Consider the following 19,194-nt stretch of genomic DNA (forward strand, 5'->3'; position numbering starts at 1 on the left):
GCATATTAGGCAAAAATAAACAATGCGCAACACACTTACCCGCACTTTTCTGCGGATTTCATCTGTTACATATGCATATTTGCGGAATAAAAACTTGCTTGTCTTTGAAACACACTTATTCTTATTATTTTACCGTATTAAAATTACCAACGTTATAATATCAGACTTTTTTTTTCTTCTATGAGATCTTTTGATCTGGAGCTAGAGCTGCATGCTCAGCAACAGGTTTGCGTTTTGTGCTTGAGGCGTCTTGAAATTGAGGAATATCAAGACCAATCAAGAATATTTTTCAAGACAGTTTTCTGTTTTAATCCATACAGATTACCATTTTGAGAAAAAAAATTCCAATAAATTGCATATACACTCAAGTAAAACACAAATAAATGTTGTGTTACGTCTATTTTTGCCCCAAAGAATGAGTGCGCACTCGTGCCCCACGATGATCATTTCGGAAAAAGTGTCAAATGCAACATTTTCCGTTCGTCGTCTCCCAGAATGAGGGCTATACTGATTGAATCTAGGTTAATTATGTGTCCTTGGATGCTAATGAATGTTTGATATAGGAAATATCCAGCAAGCGAGATACTGTTGCCAAAACAACTCATAAAATAATCTGGAAAATGCAAAAACTAAAAAATTTACGCATTTCTCTAACATTTCTTGTCCAAACCGAACCGAGCAAAAACACGCTTGATGTAGTTGTAGGGATTTCACGAGCTTTCAAACCGGTATGGGAGTGTTTGCTAGAATCGGTTAACTTTACTCTATTTGGAGTTTAGCAGAGAGAGTCAGCAATTGCAGACTGAAGCAGCGGACAACAGAAGGAAAAGTCGCTGACCGTCGCTCTGATCTCCAAAGCCCACCATAGCTATCACTAGGACCTCTTCCTCGACAGAGAGAAAGAAAGAAAGACAGAGAGAGAGAGAGAGAGAGAGAGAGAGAGAGAGAGAGAGAGAGAGAGAGAGAGAGACCAAGCAAGCAAGCGAGAGAGAGAGAGAGAGAAGAGGATGCTGGATGCTGCGCGGTGAGGTCGGATGATGAAAGCAAAACCGCGGCACACAAACTATCCGACGCACCACGACGCACGCATCCGATGCATCCGATCGCTATCGCCCGCCAGCCGTCGTCGTCGTCAGCCAGTCAGGCGCGACATCATCCTCATTCTCCTCATGCTCATCATCAGCATCAGCATCATGCTCATCATCATCATGAGATTCTAACCGCCTGAAGAATGCCCCCGAATGCTGGCATTGCGCGCGCCAATGCGCATGCATGACTTCCGCTCCGCGAAATCGACCCCGCGAAACACACTTTATCAGTGTGCCCACTCCTCCTCCTCCGCTTCCGCACCGCATCGCACCACACGCCACCAACGAGTGGTCACGTCACGATTTTGGATTTAAACCGAACGAACCGCGAAGTGCAACAGAACGCGCAAACGCATAACGTTAAGAGCTGTTTTGAGGTTTGGGTCACTCGTCATAAAGAGTCGATCGCGATCACGGTCATCGACCGATGGGTCAGCCAGCCAGCCAGCTAGCTAGCCAGCCAGCAAAGCCCTTGTACTGGGCATCTGGCTTTGTGTTTGAGGCTTTGCAACCGCTTTTGTGAACATAAAATAAAATGCGCGCGCGATAGAGAGGAAGAGAAAGAGAGAGAGATAGAGAAAGAATAGAATGGACAAAATCAAATCCGAATGGCATACTGGAACCCCCTTTTGTGTGTGTGTGTGTTATTCACTTGCACATACTTGCACATACTTGCACAACAGCCGCCACTAGCGCTGGTCATCTCGTGCATCGATAAACCCACGGCGAACATCATGAGCATCCCCTGCATCCATCCCTTCGCTGCAAAACCCCTTTAACCCCCGTTTTTTTTTTCGTAATGTCTCTAATCCGCTTCGGATTGTGCGATCGCACAACACAGACACAAGACGCATGTGATGTGATGTGTTGTGTGCGCGTTCTCGAGACCACCCAATAGACGCTCTCTGGACGTTTGTCGCTTGCAGTCCCAGGGTGCCGCTGCTGCAGCTGCTGCTTCTGTTGCGGATCGATCGATCGCTGCCGGTTGCTGGGGCTCCCGACACACACACACACAGTACTCCCGCCCCGACATTAACTCATTTCCGCTTCGAAACGACCCATTTCGACCGACCGACCGACCGAAGACGATGGCGATGGGTGTGCAATAAAAAAACGAGCATAATAGCAGCAGCAGCAGCAGCGAGATGAACTGAAACCAAACTGCATCGTCCGGGCTAGCAGACTAGCTAGCGAGCTCTTTGTGTGCGTGAGTCGAAGGGGGTGGGGGAGGGGGTTGCATGGTGGTGGTGCATGCAAAATTTATGGCCAGAGTAGCCGGCCGGCTGTGGAGCATTACTCATGGTCCGATGATGCTTCTGATGATGTTGCGAACCAGCAACAACATGATCGTGCGCGTCGATCGATGCAGCGCTGTTAGGGCTCGATCTTAGGGAATGCTTGGCGTAGGGGTTCTTGTCAAGTCGCAACTGGCCACCGAACGGGGTCAGCCCGGGGAGGCCAAGCAGAGGCATCGTTTGCGGTCTTCATCGTCATCATCAATCGGTCCAGTGTGCGAGAAAGCAAGAGCCCTACAATGGCCCCGGGGAGACTGGCCGCACGCGCAGCGAGAACAATAGCGCTCGGCACAGCATCCCACCCTGCGAGGCGATGACTCATCGCATCGCATCGCATCGCATCGCTCATAATGAAAATCCGTCATCCGCTGCTTGCAAGAAGGTGTCAGGACAACGGTTCGCATTAGGGCTGCCGGACTCACGCACGCACACACACACATGCACGTATGCTCCCAAAATCTGTCGTTTGCGGTGCGTAGAAGGAAGAAAGATAGCAACGTCCGAACGGGCAGCGAGCAGCAGCAGCAGAAGAAGGGAGCGGATCAATATGTGAATTGGTGGCACGGCACGGCGTAGCACGGGGAGGGGGGGGGGGGGACCATAAAACGCTGGCCACGGATGGTGTTCCCTTTTCTTTGCGGCTCCTCGCGCTTCTTTCTCTCTGCTGTTGCTTTCTGCCGCTCGCCTCGCGTAATCGGCCGCGTAACTCCCGAGAAAATCGTCATTCGTAATTTTATGTTCCGTATTTCCCACCTCCCTCGCATCGTTTTAACCTCCCTTGCTCCCTTCGCACCCCTCGCACCCCGTGCAAATGGGAATGTTTGATGGGAATAAACAGAAATTAGACTTCCAAATAGGCAACGCGATCCAAGCAGGCTCGCTGGCTCGCTGGCTGGCCCTGCGAGCGTGTGAATATGCGTGTGTGTGTGTGACACGCGGTTCGCTCTCGCCCCTAGCAGCGGCAGCGCGAGCGACTTCCACTTTGGTCTATCGCCATGGCAACGTCTTACGTCCGTGGCTTGCACTTTGGACTTTGGTACCTCCCGGGGGGGAAGGGGGAGCCTAGGAGACGACGAGCCCGTGCCTTCTGCTGGCTGGCTGGCTGGCATGCGCGCACACATCGTGCAATCTTACGTTTTGTTGCTCTTGTTTCATTGCGCGCGAAACGAGATGCTGATTGCTTTCGAAAGGAAATTAAATCATGCTGCTACCTTATAATTGCACAGAACATTGGCGCCAGGAGTCGCCCAGAGAAACATTTTCATCTCCGCAGAAAACCATGCCATGCAGCGTGCTTTCTTCTCTCTTCATTTAACGTCTCTTCACGACCGGAGAAACAATATTTTCACCACAGCAAGCCATGCACTAGGGTTATGAAATGTTAGATTTTTGCGAAAAAGGCCCGCGGTCGCCTAGCAACGCCTAGCACACGAGCGAGGAAGAAGAGCACCGGGAGGAAGGAACCTTTGTCGCAGCTGGTAAAGAAATCGATCCAGCGAGACGAAAACATACTGCGCGCTGTTTCATTGAAATCTTTTCATCGCACGCGAAACGAGATGCGCGCGCGTTCTGCTTATTAGGATATTGCTTGCGAAAGGAAATTAAAATTCTGCTGGACACGGGAAGCCTGGCCATTTGAATTGCCCAAAAACCATAGTCGCATGCCAAAAGTTATGAAATGTTAGATTTTTGCGAAATGCCCGCGGCCGCCTGGCGCCGCCTTGCTAGGTGGCACACGAAGAGGAAGAGGAGGAAGGGAAAGAAGAGGAAGAAGAGAAAGGAAAGGAACATTTTTTGCTGGTGCAGAGGTGAAGAAATGCGAAGAAAAAAAAAAACCGAACGACTAACACCCCCCGACCACAGACGAACAAACCCGAGCGCACGCATACACACTTGCCAGCGCAGCACACTTACACCGGCGCACAAGGCGCGCATCCGTGTGCGTGAGCTGATTGCGGCACGTGCCGCGCTCTGGTTCTATTTTTAGCACACTTTCTTGGTCCTGTTTTGGTCCTGCTCATATGCTTCGGAATCGCAAGGCGCAAAATTTCTTCCAGATCGATTGTAAAGCACTATTGGTCGCACTTTGCTTTAAGAGCACCGGTAGCCGACAGCGCAAGGGTGTTGGGAAAAGAGAATTCGAACACAACACAATCTGTGAAATTGGGTTCCTAGCCCCTAGTTCCGAGTCCTTTGATAGTTTTTGGAGGACCTGCATTTTTTTTCATGCGAATTCCTGCTGGTTCTGCTGTTGCTGCTGCTACTGGAGGTTAGAATAGGGGATAGAACCAGCATTCGTTGGAAATAGCTTTTTTGATGAGCGCCCAACCCGTAGTTCGAGACCCCGGAGTTGCCACAAACAATGATATAAATTCTGTCAAAGAAAGTACCGGGAATAGTCGATTTAAATCTGACTGGGCTGTCGGATCAAGTGAATATTTTTTTCCTAGGTTGATACAACTGTCCTTAATTGTTGTGCAAAATTTGAGCGAAATCCATCAACCCGTTTGCTTACAGCAATTTGATTGATTTTTACGGACATGAAACGTGTTGCAGCGGGACTCGTTCCAAAAGAGAGTTTCTTTTAGGAAAAATATATATTTTCAATTTTTCGAGCTAAAACTAAAAAAATTATCATCGAACAATCACCGCATTACCCAGAATTAGTTCCCTGCGACTTTTTCCTTTCCCCAAAACTTAAACTTGCCCCTTCACGACATCTGTGTTTGGAGTCGATTTAAGGGGGGGCTTTGGTTATTGCGGGTAAAAAAAAGGCTTATTTTTTACGATTTTTAGTGAAAAAACCCTTCAACTTAATTTGCTTAAATGAATGTCATATTAAACTACAACTTTTCAAGAATATTTGGTTCCATTTTGGGGAAGATTTGATCAAAACTACGTACATGGCATCCAATCTAGAAAGGCAAGTTTGCAAAAATGTACCTTCTGCGGTGCCCATCATAGCAACATGCCTGGTCATCAGAAATATACAAATTAACATTCTTTTGTTAGATTATAAGTTTATCCAGGTAGCCCCGTCGAGTTTTTGTGAAATTTCCCATTTTTCGATTTTTGGCAGATTTTTGAAGTTGAAAAAGTGATGCTTTTTTCAATGTTGCCTCAAAAAATGAGCTTTACATAATTAAAAAAATTGTCTAAAAAAAGTATCAACAATTTTTACAAAATCTCGGGACGGGACTACCTGGAAAATAGTATAAAGATTAAGTGTTCAAAATTTCAAATCGATCGGTCCAGTAGTTTTCATGCTACGATAGGCACAAGATTTTGAAAACGAAGGTTTTTGGGAAAACGCGATTCAAAGTCGCGTCTTGCTTTGAGCCTTGTATGAAGCTCTGTTTTTCAAAAATCCATATCTTTGTCAGTTTTGCTTCGATTGATCCCAAAATTGAACACAACACTCTTGAAAGGATAAGCACTCATAAAAAATTGTAAAAAGTAGATGCGAAGAATTAAAATAAAATACCAAAGCCCCCCCCCCCTTAAGCCATAAAACAAAAATCGCCAGTGATACTGATATCGATTTACTTAAAAAAATTGCTGTAAGCAAACGGGTTGACGGATTCCGCTCAAATTTTGCAAAATAGTAAAGGACAGTTGTACTGACCTAGGAAAAAAAACTCAACTGGATCCGTCGAGCCCAGTCAGACTGAAATCAGACAGAGAGTCAGAGGGCTGTTGCTGTGAAAGTGGTTGCTTTTGCATGCGCACCGTACACCCCCGTATGGGGCTCTTAAACTTCTTTCTCGCCCTTCTTCTTCTTCTTCTTCTTCTTCTTCTTCTTCTTCTTCTTCTTCTTCTTCTTCTTCTTCTTCTTCTTCTTCTTCTTCTTCTTCTTCTTCTTCTTCTTCTTCTTCTTCTTCTTCTTCTTCCTTTTCTTCTTCTTCTTGTGCTCCATCTGCATCTTCTTCTTCTTCTTCTTAATCGCTTTGCTCAACAAAGTAAACGCAAAGGATGACAAAAAAGGGAAAATTCAACAGACACGGATGAAACGGATAGCAAAAAACGGCGGCGGCGATGAGCCTTCCACGCCAGCCACGTCAGCCAACAACCGACGGGTACGGGTACGGATACCGCGGTACCGCGCTCTCACGCGGCCGCGCCAAAAAGGTGCTAAGTGCGGCCACCGCATGCGCGCCTGACCCTTCCCTTCTTCGGTCTCCTTTGGCGCGCTTTACATTTGTCAACCTGGTTGAGCGAGCGTCGCGTCGCGTCGCGTCGTTTAGCGTGAGACGCAGGGGTAACCAAGGCCCCCCTCACAGGGTGGCTTCTGCAGGGCTTCGCTTCGTTTACCTAACCGGTGGTGCCGGTGGTGCCGGTGGTGATGATGCCAGCAGCCCTTCTTCTTCGTTCGGGATCGATGATTAGCGGAACGTGCGAAAAGGCATCGCGCCGCCTGCCACCACCGTGAAAGCACTGCCCGACCGACCATCCCGCAGGACGAAGATCATCAGGAGGAAGATGAAAGGCTCGCATGTCGGGCGACCGGGGCATGCAATGCCGTCGTTGCACCGTTGAGGGGGTCATAATTTCATTAGTCAACAAACGGTTAGCTGGCGGGGTCACCGTTCATTCGGACCTCCTATCCTGGACCGGACCGGCACCGAACAGCTCAACAACAGCTCGGAGTAGCACAGAAGGAGAGCATCATAACGCGCGACGCGCCATCGACGCGAGCGATTTGTGACACGTTCAGTTTGATGTAACCCAGCTGCCAGCAAGTGCATGTGTGTGTGTGTGTGCCAGTGTGTGTGCCAGTCTGTGTATGTCTGGCCTTCCGTTCCAGAACCAGAACCAGAGCCAGAGCCCGTAGGGTACCGTCTGGTATCGCTCACCTGTCAAAATGTGCGGCCCGCTTTTGGCGGCACATCTCGCGGGACGCAGCAGCCGCAGCCACCATCGCTGCCGCCCCCTCCGGGGGGTTCCAATTTCGGTTTCCCATCCCTTCGAAGGCGGGCGTCGCGCACGTTCGCGTCGCTTCCGCTTCGCGTTGCTTCCGTTCCAGATACGGAGTCGATGGCGACGGCATCGACGTAGCCGCCGATCCCACGCTTCCGCCAAAGCAAACAGGAAAGAGGGAGAAAGGGGTTTTGACAACGGGGCGGCATCATTTGTCAACCGGTCCGTCGCTTGGTCGCGATCCGAAAGGAAAAGGAGAACCGACGACCGACGACCGAAAAGCGGTCGAAACACACAAACAAGCGCCTCACAAATTGCGTAATTCAGATGCAAATGCAAACAACACCTAACAGAACGTCAACACAACAGCAACAGCAACAACAACAGCAACGACAACAACAGCAAACGTCGTGCCCGGGAGGGTCCAGCTGAGCCTGAGCGCTGAGGGGGTATGAGGCTACCGCCAGGTCAGGTGGACCACGCGCTCTCTCTCTTCTCTGCTCTTCTGAAGTCCCGATCGAGACATATTGTTATTCGAGGTTTTTGTGTGTGTGTTTGCCGTTTGCCGTTGAAGCAACCATAGAACCATTCCCGGAACGGCTTCGGCCCGGGAAGGGGGTGCAGGTTTACCTTCCCCTCCACATCCTCCGTTCCGCGTTCCGTTCCGATCCCAGGTCAGGTCAGGGAATCTGTCGAGAGTCGCATCTTGAGAGTCGCTGAGTCCAGAGTGATAACCGAACAGCGAGTGCAGCAGCGAGCATCATCCATTACACACACTGTAGGAGCGACGACGGTCACAGGCTCGACTGTGCTCACTCAGTGGAGCTCTAGAGCCGTACCTCAAGCCCTCAAGACGCCTTATCCCCCCCCCTTTTGTTTCGTATTCGCGTACTATACGGAGCACGGCGATCGATACGGTCGCCACCAGCACGACAGTTCTTCCAAAGAGCATCCCTCAGCATCCCTCCCTATCATCCCCTAGCTAGCTAGAGGGGAACTTGTCACAGCAACAGCCACAGTCGCGGGTTGAAGACAGCAAGACACAAAGCCCTCCGGACGGATGAGCGGACCAAACAAGACCGCTACGAGACGGGTCATCGGGGCTCTCTCTCTCTCTCTCTCTCTCTCTCTCTCTCTCTCTCTCTCTCTCTCTCTCTCTCTTTCTCTCTCTCTCTCTCTCTCTCTCTCTCTTGAATACGCCATCTCTCGCGACGCGTCTCAACGCGTCGGTGGCGTCGGCGAGCGCTCTCTGATCTGCGAGTCAAACGTTGATCTAATTAACTACTCCTCTACCACTACTCAACTCCACTCCACTCCACAACTACGGAGATGACAGAGAGGGAGGGGGATGGACCACCCGGCGGACACTTCGGGGGCCCCCACTCGAGACCCCGGTCTCCGGTCTGAAGATGCTGCTGCTGCTGCTGCGCCAAAAACCACCGGCCAAGATCTTCATCCTTCAACCACCATCACCACCACCACCACCAGTACCTTATCAACCCATCGTTGCCGTCGCCGTCATCGTCATCATCCAGCTCTCGTGGCGTGCTTCACATCGGCATCGGCATTCCATCAGGGCCGCGATCGCCGGCAAAGATAAAATGAAATTAAATCAACTTGAAGATCCGAGCAGCGCGCTCGCGCGCGCGCGCCCCGTCATGACATGACAAGAGAGGGAGAGAGAGACAGAGTGGGAGGCTCTTGTTGCTCCCCGGCCCTACCACGGTACCGGCCGGCCTGCCGACCGGCCGGAACAGCATTCAGTGCGCGGCGTCGTGCACGGCGTCGCGCGCGTCCGATAAGCCCCCGGCCTCTGATGATCGCTCGGTCGCTCGCTCAATGAGCGGGCACGGCGGCCGTCGCCACCGCTGCCGCCACCACCGATGATGACGGCTACTTCCTCTCTCGACGGCGCGCCGGATCGCGCCGCCGACGCCGCAAAGGATCGCGGACTATCTCCGGGGGCCGCTCGAGAGAGTTTGTGCAACCTAATCGTTGTTTACATACCATCCCGCCTTCCCCGTTCCTCCCCGTTCCTCTTCGGTTTTTCGCTTGTTCTTCCTCTGCTTCTGCTTCTCTCTCTCCGCTCTCCGCCACTTGCTCTGCGTCGCTCCTTTCGACTTCAACTTCTCTGCGGCAGCAGCCCTGCAACGCAAAACCTGAACCGATTCAAACAGATCTGTATCGCGGGGCTCCAAAACGGTGCCTTGTACTCCACCACCCCCCGGGTATACCCAGGAACCAGCGAGCAGCGATCAGCAGCGATCGAGAGGATTTAAACCGCGGTCGCACTCTGCGGTCGGATCTTCCGGTCTTCAATCCCGGTCCGGGTCCGGGTCCGGGTCCGGAGACGACGGACGAAGATGACACCAACCAAGACGCACCCCCTCCCTCTCCGGATTGCACGCCTTCCCCATGGACCCAAGGCGCGGAATCTCGGTCAAACCTTTGTCGTTGGCCTGTCTGCCTGTTGCTGTTGTTGCTGTTGTTGTGGTCCGTGGTGTGTGTGTGTGTGTTTCTGAAGGGGAGGGGGAACTGTTGTAAAGGAGCCAGCAAGGGGGGGGGGAGGAATAGCGGGGCTATAAAATCGTCATAAAAGTTTGACTTGACCGTCCCGGTTGCTGCTGCTGTTGTTGCTGTTGCTGTTGTTGTTGCGGTTGATGGATGTTTTGCCCTGGCTCATTTTGATTTCACATTCGTCTGTCGTCGGCGGCGTTTATGGGCCACCCTCAGCTTCACTCTCACCCCCTCCCCCATCCCCCGGCGAACCCGTCAGATAGGCCTATCAATAAATAAATTAACACCCCCGGACCGCAACGGCGCTCGAGAGAGAGAGAGGAGAGAGAGAGAGAAAGAAAGCAGCGAGTAGAGGGGATGCTGGAGTCGCCGCTTGTTTGTATCTACCCCGTGATTCACGGGGTCCTCCCCGGGGGGATGGGGGAGATGGGGGTGGCTTCATGCGGAAGCCGGAGCCGGGGCCGCGCGGTGAGAGAGAGAGAGATTGGAGTGAGTGGGTCCCAGGAACTTTATGGTCAACATCGTCGGGACCATCCGGACCAACCTGCAAAAGGTCTGTCACAACAACGCCTAAATCGTGCTCGCACACACACACACACGCTTTAAGACGACCAAAAGTATCTCTCTCTCTCTTTCTCTTTCTCTCTCTTTCTTTCTCGCTCCCGGGTTCACGCTTCGCTAGAAGCGCTAATAAACTATTAGATATTGTAATTTTGATGCATCAAATTGGTCGGCGGTCGGACTGTCAATTAGATGGGGGAGGTGGGGGTGGGGGTGGTGGTGCTCGGGGGCACCACCACGTACGTGTGCGCGTGGGAACGGGCTTACCTTGCGCTGATGGCCGCCGGTGTCCAGTTGGAGCGATCGAACACGGCCCGGACGGCCGCCTTCAGGTGATCCTCGTGGCAGGCGACGGCAAACCCCGTTACCGTTACCGGCCGCCGCTCCTGCTCCTGCTCCTGTGTCTCCTCCTCCCCGTCCTCCCCGTCCTCCTCCTCTTCCTCTTCCTCCTCCTCACCGAGCAGAAGGACGTGTTCATGGTGGAGATCGTCATCAATCGGAACTACTGCTGCTACTGCTGCTGCTGTTGCCTCGGATGCTATCGCTTCACCATTATCCCTGTCCGCTCCGGGCACTTCTGGCACCAGACCGGCACCACCACCACCATCACCACCACCGGCAGCCACCGGGTTCACCGGATCATCATCAGCCATCTCGCCGCCAAGGCCTTCGGAGGGCCTTTTGGGGTCTTTGGCTTATTGCTTGATCGATGAGGAAGCTCTCTCTCTCTCTCCAGTGGTCGATGATCCGATGCACGGTTGATATGGATGACGATGGTTTTGATCGTGGACGCACCCCTCCTTTACCTCCTTTCCTCTCCACCACCTCCTTTGGACCTTACACTAACGAGATACACTCACTGCACTCTTCTTCACGCTTCAACAATTCACTTCATTAAGCACACATACACACACACACAGACACACAAGGGGTCGCACACCCACGCACGGAGGCCACACACAGGCACACACACAGGCACACACACACAGACGCACACACAGTTTAAGGGGATTTTGTTTTGAAGGTTTCGGGATTGAAGGATATCCGCAACGGGCACTGGTCCGTCCGTCTGGCAACCCGCGTGAAACAACTGGCATGCGCGCGCCGCTCCGGCCGGCTCTTTTATACCCGCATCCGGGTGCCTCGGTGTGCGTGCGAGCACCTACCACGATTGGCCACCGGCTTAAGCCACCAATGGGGTGGGAATGATATATAAAAAAACAAACAAACAAACCGGTCTGTGCTGACTGGCTGCGCAGCTCCTATATATATATATACTGCTGCTATCTTCGTTCGGCGCACGGGTCGCGCAGGCCCGGCAGGGCGTCGAGAGACCGGTGGTCCCGCTTCGACGCTCGACGGTCCGGTGGGTTGGGTTCGAAACCCCGGCGAACGAACCGAACCGAACCGGTGATCGGGCCAAAACTGGCCAAGGTGGCAACGTGCAACGTGCTACAGTTTTAAATTTTGTCACAAAAACGGGGAAACTAGGTGATTTTTCACGTACAGTCCGTCCAGTTACTATAAGACCACCATCAGTTTGTTCCAGAAAATCTTCAAGGATCACAATTTCAAATCGAAACTTTTTATTACTATTCTCTACTCTAAAAATAAGTTATTAAATACTAATAGGGGTGGATAAAATCACAGGTTGAATTTTGGCGGCAAATTAACAAAAAATGAAGTGTCCAGTCCAGTATAAGACCACCTTGATTTATTTTTTTTATCAGCGAAAAGAAGTAACCAAATCATCTAAATCCCGAAAATAATTATTCGTTATCAAATCTTAATGGTTTCAAATGTGTAAAACGGGATTTGGCATGCTCTTTATAAATTTTGGTTATTTTAGAAGCAATGACTCTCATATGTCTCTCCAAACCGCTAAAATCATCGCTTAAAGCTCACGAAACGAAGAATACTGCTTTCCACCAGCATCTCATTTACTAATGCGAGCTCAGAAGATGTTTTCCAACGGATTTTATGCTATACTGCGAGCAGATATGGCCAACAAATCAATTTTCTGATCTTTATTCGAAGCCGTAATCTTCTTTCTCATGTTAATAAAAGCATTATTTCACTAATATGTTAACTTTTCCACACCGTTTTTGATCAAAAACGATAGCAGAGACTCTCCTTGAAACGTAGATGTGCTTTGTTAAATGGAAAAAAATACAATCTTGAGCCTACCGGCTGTATAAAGTTTCACCCAAACTATGCAGGAATTCCCAATAAAACAATAGACGCAAAATAATGGTTTTTTGGTTCATTTAACCATTCCTGGTTGTTTACAACGGTGAATAGACGTTTAATCAACATGTTTCTAATGGATTTATAGATTAATGGGAATTCCTGCATAGTTTGGGTGAAACAAAAAATAAAGGTGACATTGGATGTACATTTGAAATGTTCCTTAATTTTTCTTCCAAATCCATTTTTTTGTTTTTGCCATCAAAGTAATCCCTCCCAGATACGCACAATGCACCCATGCCGATGAATTTTCCAGTTTTAGAAACACGCGAAAATGTCGTCTTTAGGAATGGCACACCTTCAGCACCTTTTTCGGCAGCGGCTTGAATCTGCTCTATCGTGCTCTAAACAGTGTCCCCGGAACGTAATTTTGGGCTTGTCACAATAGCCAGAAACCGCAGGTGACCAAATCAGGCGCATACGGTTTTATTGGAACGATATTAGTGAAAATTTTGGCAAAAAAAGTCACAGAAAACAAACGAGGTGCATTATCGTGATCGAGCGTTGACGCGCTTGAGATGAAAAACATCCTTCCAAATGTAATTAGCGGATATGTTTGATATGCCTTTGTCATCAGCAAAGTCTCTTGTTATTAATCGACGGTTTTCCAACAGCAAATCTATGATTTTTTGGACGTGAGCCGCATCGATTGTCGTTGGTGGTCGTCTAGAGCGTTCTTCTTCCTCTTCAAAACGTTCCCGACCCTCCTGGAAGTCTTTGCACCACCTGTAAATATTTTTTCTTTACATAGTATTGTCACCAAAGAGTTTCTGTACCACTGGCATTGGTGTATCCGCAGCAGAAAAAATATTGTTAATGCAAATTCTTTGCTTAAAAACAGTCAAAATAGCAAAAAACGAAGAATTCACTTTAAGCAGTTCACAAAATAATACGTATCTTAAACAATAATGCATATTTTGACGTGAAACTTGACATGGTTGTCAATAACAGTGCTGACAACCTATAAAAAATACAAAATTAAAGATGTCCATTTACGCGGGCAATTTGGACCTTACCGTGTCACCTTACTTTTTGGACACAGTAGTATTTCTAATTTTTAACACAATGTCTTATCGCTACAGTTTCAATTCGATTGATTCATTTCAGTTCTTTCGCATTTGTTTGTTTTTTACTACAGCCCCTATAATCGCTTTGCCAAAACTTTTGCCAGCCGCACGGACGGCTCTTCCTTCGGCATTTTGTTGGAAATTTGTTCAAATCGTTTTTTTTAAACGTATTAAAACCATATGCTTCGTGTGAACCAGCTTCCCTAGCATGTAACCCCCTTACTTAGAAATCGAGTGGGTTTAAATCTGATGACGATACGTGCCATTCCGAGGAGCTTTCGAAGCATGGCAAATTTTGCGCTTGAACGCACGTCTGAACCGTCAATGCCTTATGGGGGGGCTTTGGTTATTTTGGGTTAAAACAAGGCTCATTTTTGATGATTTTTAGTGAAGAAACTATCCAACTTTATGTTTGCAAAATAACGCCATATTCAACTACCACTTTTCAAGAATATTTGGTTCCATTTTGGGGAAGATTTGATCAAAACTACGTACATGGCATCCAATCTAGAAAGGCAAGTTTGTAAAAATGTACTTTTTGCGGTGCCCATCGTAGCCACGTGCCTGGGTCATCATAAATTCACAAATCAATATTCTTTTGTTAGATTATAAGTTTATCCAAGTAGCCCCGTCGAGTTTTTATAAAATTTCCTATTTTTCGATTTTTGGCAGATTTTTGAAGTTGAAAAAGTGTTACTTTTTCGATATTGCCTCAAAACACGACACTTACATAATTAAAAAAATTATTAAAAAAAAAGTATCAACAATTTTTACAAAATCTCGACGGGACTACCTGGCAAATAGTGTAAAGATTATGGGCCCTATTGCGAGTGTCTTGTCTTGCAAACGAGACTGCCTTACTACTGCTGAAAAAACTTAGCAGTCTTGTTTAGCTTTTATGAATGAACTTGTGATTTTTTACAGCCTGATTTCAAAACAAATACTAATACTACCAAATTATTCACTAACACCACCAAAACCCAACATCCTTCGGTCCAATGGCAACGCGACTTCCAGTCTCGTTTTCAAGACTCAGAGTCTGGTAGGTTTTGGCACCAGACTCTGAGTCTTGAAAACGAGACTGAAAATGGTATATTTTTTCGGCTTGGTCGTAGTTGCCATTGGAGCGAAAGATGTTGGTTTTTAATTGTGTTGGTGATTAATTTGGTAGTATTAGTATTTGTTTTGAAATCAGGCTGTAAAAAATCACAAGTTCATTCATAAAAGCTAAACAAGACTGCTAAGTTTTTTCAGCAGTAGTAAGGCAGTCTCGTTTGCAAGACAAGACACTCGCAATAGGGCCCTATATGTTTAAAATTTCAAATCGATCGGTCCAGTAGTTTTCAGGCTACGATGGGCACCGTCTTTGAAAACGTTGGTTTTTGGGAAAACGCGATTCAAAGTCGCGAAATGCTTTGAGCCTTGTATAAAAGGTTGATTTTCAAAAATTCATATCTTTGTCAGTTTTGCTTCGATTGATCCCAAAATTTCACACAATACTCTTGAAAGGATAAGCAATGATAAAAAATTGTAAACAGTAAATGCGAGGATTCAAATAAAATACCGAAGCCCCCCTTAAAGTTGCGAGATGCATTGAGCCTTGTATGAAACTCCGTTTTTCAAAAATCAATATCTTTGTCAGTTTTGCTTCGACTGATCCCAAAATTTTACACAATAATCTTGAAAGGGTAAGCAATCATAAAAAATTGTAAAAAGTAAATGCGAAGAATTAATTAAGCGCCCTGGAGTAAGTGTGTCACCTCCGTCACGAAGATTATTTCCATGTCATGCATTTATATCGAAATTTCATGAAATTTCATCCGAGAAGAGAGCGGCGGCAACATGTACTGGTATTTACAAAACTTACCCCGTTTCGGATGCACGCATAAAATAGTTCGAAGATTAAATTTCATTTTAATTTTTTTTATTGAGAGAGAGAGAGAGAGAGCGAGATAGAGAGAGAGAGAGCGAGAGAGAGAGAGAGAGAGAGAGAGAGAGAGAGAGAGAGAGAGGAGATGACCCAGGGACGTGGCTACGATGGACACCGCGCAAAAAGTACATTTTTGCTAAATAGCCTTTTTAGATTGGATGCCATGAACGTAGTTTCGATCAAATTTTCTCCAAAATAGAACCAAATATTCTTGAAAAGTGGTAGTTTAATATGACATTCACCTGAAACAATTAAGTGGAATGGTTTCTTCACTAAAAATCGTCAAAAATAAGCCTTTTTGCCAAAATAAGCCGAGTTGAAATCGTCGCCGTGTGTACGTTTCCGCACTCGTTTGCGCTGTGTGCGTGTGATGCGTGTCGCGCATGCGCACGTGTGTTAGTGTTGCGTGTGACGCGTGTGTGACGCGTGTGTGACGCATGTACACGAGCGCGTGTGCGCACATGACTCACGAACGCCTTCTAGCACTAACACCAATGCGCAAAACCGGCATCCTTCGATTGCCGGCGACAACAGGTCGAACACTTGCATTTCAAGCGTTACGGAGGAAGGAACCATGCGGCGTCAAGTTCTACCACTTACGGGCGGCAAGCCGTGCCTATATTTGCGTAAGTAGCAAACAAATACGAAACAAATGTAGCAACGCACAAACGAACTAATTACATTAATTTTACTTCCAGGTTACGTATTGGCCACAATCATCGCCAAACGAAGGCTTATGGGTCCGTACCATTTCAAAGCCATTTGGAAGTATGGGGTGCGATGCTTCCAACCCATTTCTAGACAGCTTATTGATGCACTGAATCATCTGAAGCCTCAACTCGGCAGTAAGTAAATCGAGGGAGAAAAAGAAGTGATCTGTGTTCAAAGTGCGAAGTGCCCCGTTACCGTTAAGTAATGTTTGTTTACTTGTTCATATTTCAGGAATGTGCCGAGAATCTACAATTAACAGCATCGAATTACACTTTGGTTCAGCTAACCATGAAGGGCCGGTCGAGGTTTGGAAGTTCCTCTTCCTATACGAGGAGCCACCAATACCACTACCGACTGCAGCGTGTGAATTTCGCCGTTTAATCGGCACCATTGACGACACCGTGGCCATGTGGGGTCCATTTCATGATGAGATCAGTTATATGAAGGTCATCTATACATAAAACTCCGTCCAGACGATGACGAATGTTGGAGAATTTCTCGACGAGAACTTCTAAATTAAACGTCATCCCATACAAATCCGTCGATAACTTCTCGCCGGATTTGTATGGGATGACGTTTAATTTAGAATTTCTCGTCGAGAAGTTCTCCAACATTCGTCGTCGTTTGGACACAGTTTAAGAGTTTTGTACGTGTGTATGTTAGAATTGAACTGTCATGAAATATAAGAAATAATGTGGCAGTAAGTAAGAGCAATAAATATTATTGTCGCTCTAATAAAGCCCTCTGGTTACCATAGCCTTGTTAGGCCTTTTGTTTACGTCTGTCTAAATGTTTTAGGTGCTCCCCATTATTTCTAACAGTGATTTAATCCACCAAATCCGTAGTAGTTTCCAGTACTATGTCGATTGTGCCCCCGGGGTTTTTGCAAACGTAAAAAAATCCTCTTGCGCAGCATTGATTCAACCAGGTGTCTCAACAGATGTTAACAGAAAGCATGGTTTTAGTAGGGGACCACTATATATGCCCTCATGGGCTATTCACCAATGGTCATTGTCATTGGTCAGTGGATGAGATTTACAACCGGACGTTCCGAAATCGTAAGAATTAACTCCATCTGTTCCACCATGAACGTCGCTGTCGCTGTGCTATTTTGGAGTAACAATTTCGGAGCGTGAGGTACCTTCGTCTTTTGCGCAACATATTAGAATCAAATTTCTCGCCGTAATAAGCGTAATACCGATAGATCTTGGAGAGATCGACTGTATGCTTCCCGGGAAGGGACACTGTCACGAGCCACGAGTGTTTGCATAGCTTAAAAAAAAATGAAAATCAGAGCATAATCGCAGACTTCGCAACAGACAAAGAGCGCACAACACATTGGATCCTTTAGGCGGCTGATTGAAAATGATAGACGCCGTATCACTACAGGACAATTTATGTGGCCTATTATTGTAATGTTTTAAGCGAGATCCGACTTCAATATCACCTTAAAAAGGGGGGGGGGGGGAGGGGGGGGCATATAATTGTGACTTTCGTGTCTTAAGCTCTCTCTCTTTCTCGACGAAATTTTGGGAGAGAAAAGATTCAACGATGATGCTGAGGATAAAAGCTTATTTGCGCAATCGTGGCTGCAAACAGGACCAACATCTGTCTACCGGGAATGCCTATCCGCTGGGGAAAAAAATGTGTTCGTAATCAGGAGATTATGTAGAACAATAAAAAAAAAAAACGTTTTATGAGTTTGAACTAAAAATAAATGTGCTAAAACAAAAAAAAACCTCGTTTATACCTAATTCACCCTCGTAATCGACATAATCTAGCTATTCGGTAGGAAGTTTCGGTACAGATACATGTGGTACAGTATCTTTCTCTATCATTTCTGCACACAAATACGGCACATCATTATATCGTCAAATTTTTTACGCACCTAGCAGACATCCTTTTGTTGGCGCCCAAATTCGTTCTTTCTTGTTCTTTCTAATCTGTTTGATATCTGGTTGTTAATCGAATCGGTTTTCCAACACCAAATCTTTCATTTTTTTTTGGGGAGGTGAGTTTGGCATCGATTGACGATCGGTGGTCGGTCCAGGGCGTTCTTCTTGCTTCTTCAAAAAGCGTTCCCGAGCCTCCTGGAGGTCTTTGCACCACCTGTAAAGAGTTTTTTTTCTTCGACATAGTATCGTCACGTAAAGGCTTTCCGTACCATGTTTAATGCAAATTCTGCGCCCCAAAAACAGTCGACAGGGCAAAAAAAATCGAAGAGTTCACTTTTAGTAGTTACACAAAATAATACGTAGCTCGAACACCGATGAATATTTTTGACGTAAAACTTGCCATGGCTGTCAATGACAGTGCTGACAACCTACGAAAAATGCAAAATTAAAGATATCCACCAAATTTGGACACCGTGTCATCGTACTTTTTTGGACAGAGTAGTATAGGGAAAGATATCTTCAAAATCTTCTGATTATAAAAGAAAATACCCTGTTCCGGAAAAATGATCCGCGAACTCGATTAGTGTATGGTTTTTTTTTGTAAGTTTTTTTTTTTAAAGGAATGCTCCTGGCGCATTATGCGCCGGTGGCCTAAACAAAATCATGCCGTGTGCTGGCATGGTGGCTGGCACCGTCTCCATGAGCCTTCCTGTTCGTCGTCGTCGTCGCCGCACGTCCTCGTGATTCTGATGGTATGGCGCTATCGATCTTGCAGCGAGTGTAGTGTAGGGGTTTAAGGAACGTTTAATAGCTGGATGGAAATAGAAAAAGAAGCGATAACGAGAGAGAGAAAGAGAGAGAGAGAGTGTGTGTGTGTGTGTTTGAGGAGAAAGGTGTCATGACAATGGTGGCAACAGGGAGCGGGGGTCGGGGGTACAGGAAGAAGAGCTCTAGCCATTCCTGATG

General features: G+C 47.3%; 1 protein-coding gene across 1 annotated transcript in view; it reads right to left on the reverse strand.

Moving 5' to 3' along the window:
• LOC125955801 (putative transcription factor SOX-15) overlaps positions 1-11,031 on the reverse strand; it is a 25,096-nt gene extending 14,065 nt beyond the window's left edge. Inside the window, exons 1-2 of the mRNA XM_049687048.1 lie at positions 10,849-11,031; positions 10,646-10,770 (exon numbers count right to left, since the gene is read on the reverse strand). Of these exons, the coding sequence (XP_049543005.1) occupies positions 10,646-10,770; positions 10,849-11,031 (308 nt within the window). The remainder of the gene's footprint in view (positions 1-10,645; positions 10,771-10,848) is intronic.
• Between the last annotated feature and the right edge of the window lie 8,163 nt (positions 11,032-19,194).

Source organism: Anopheles darlingi, chromosome X (genome assembly GCF_943734745.1).
Source record: "Anopheles darlingi chromosome X, idAnoDarlMG_H_01, whole genome shotgun sequence".
NCBI lineage: Eukaryota > Metazoa > Arthropoda > Insecta > Diptera > Culicidae > Anopheles > Anopheles darlingi.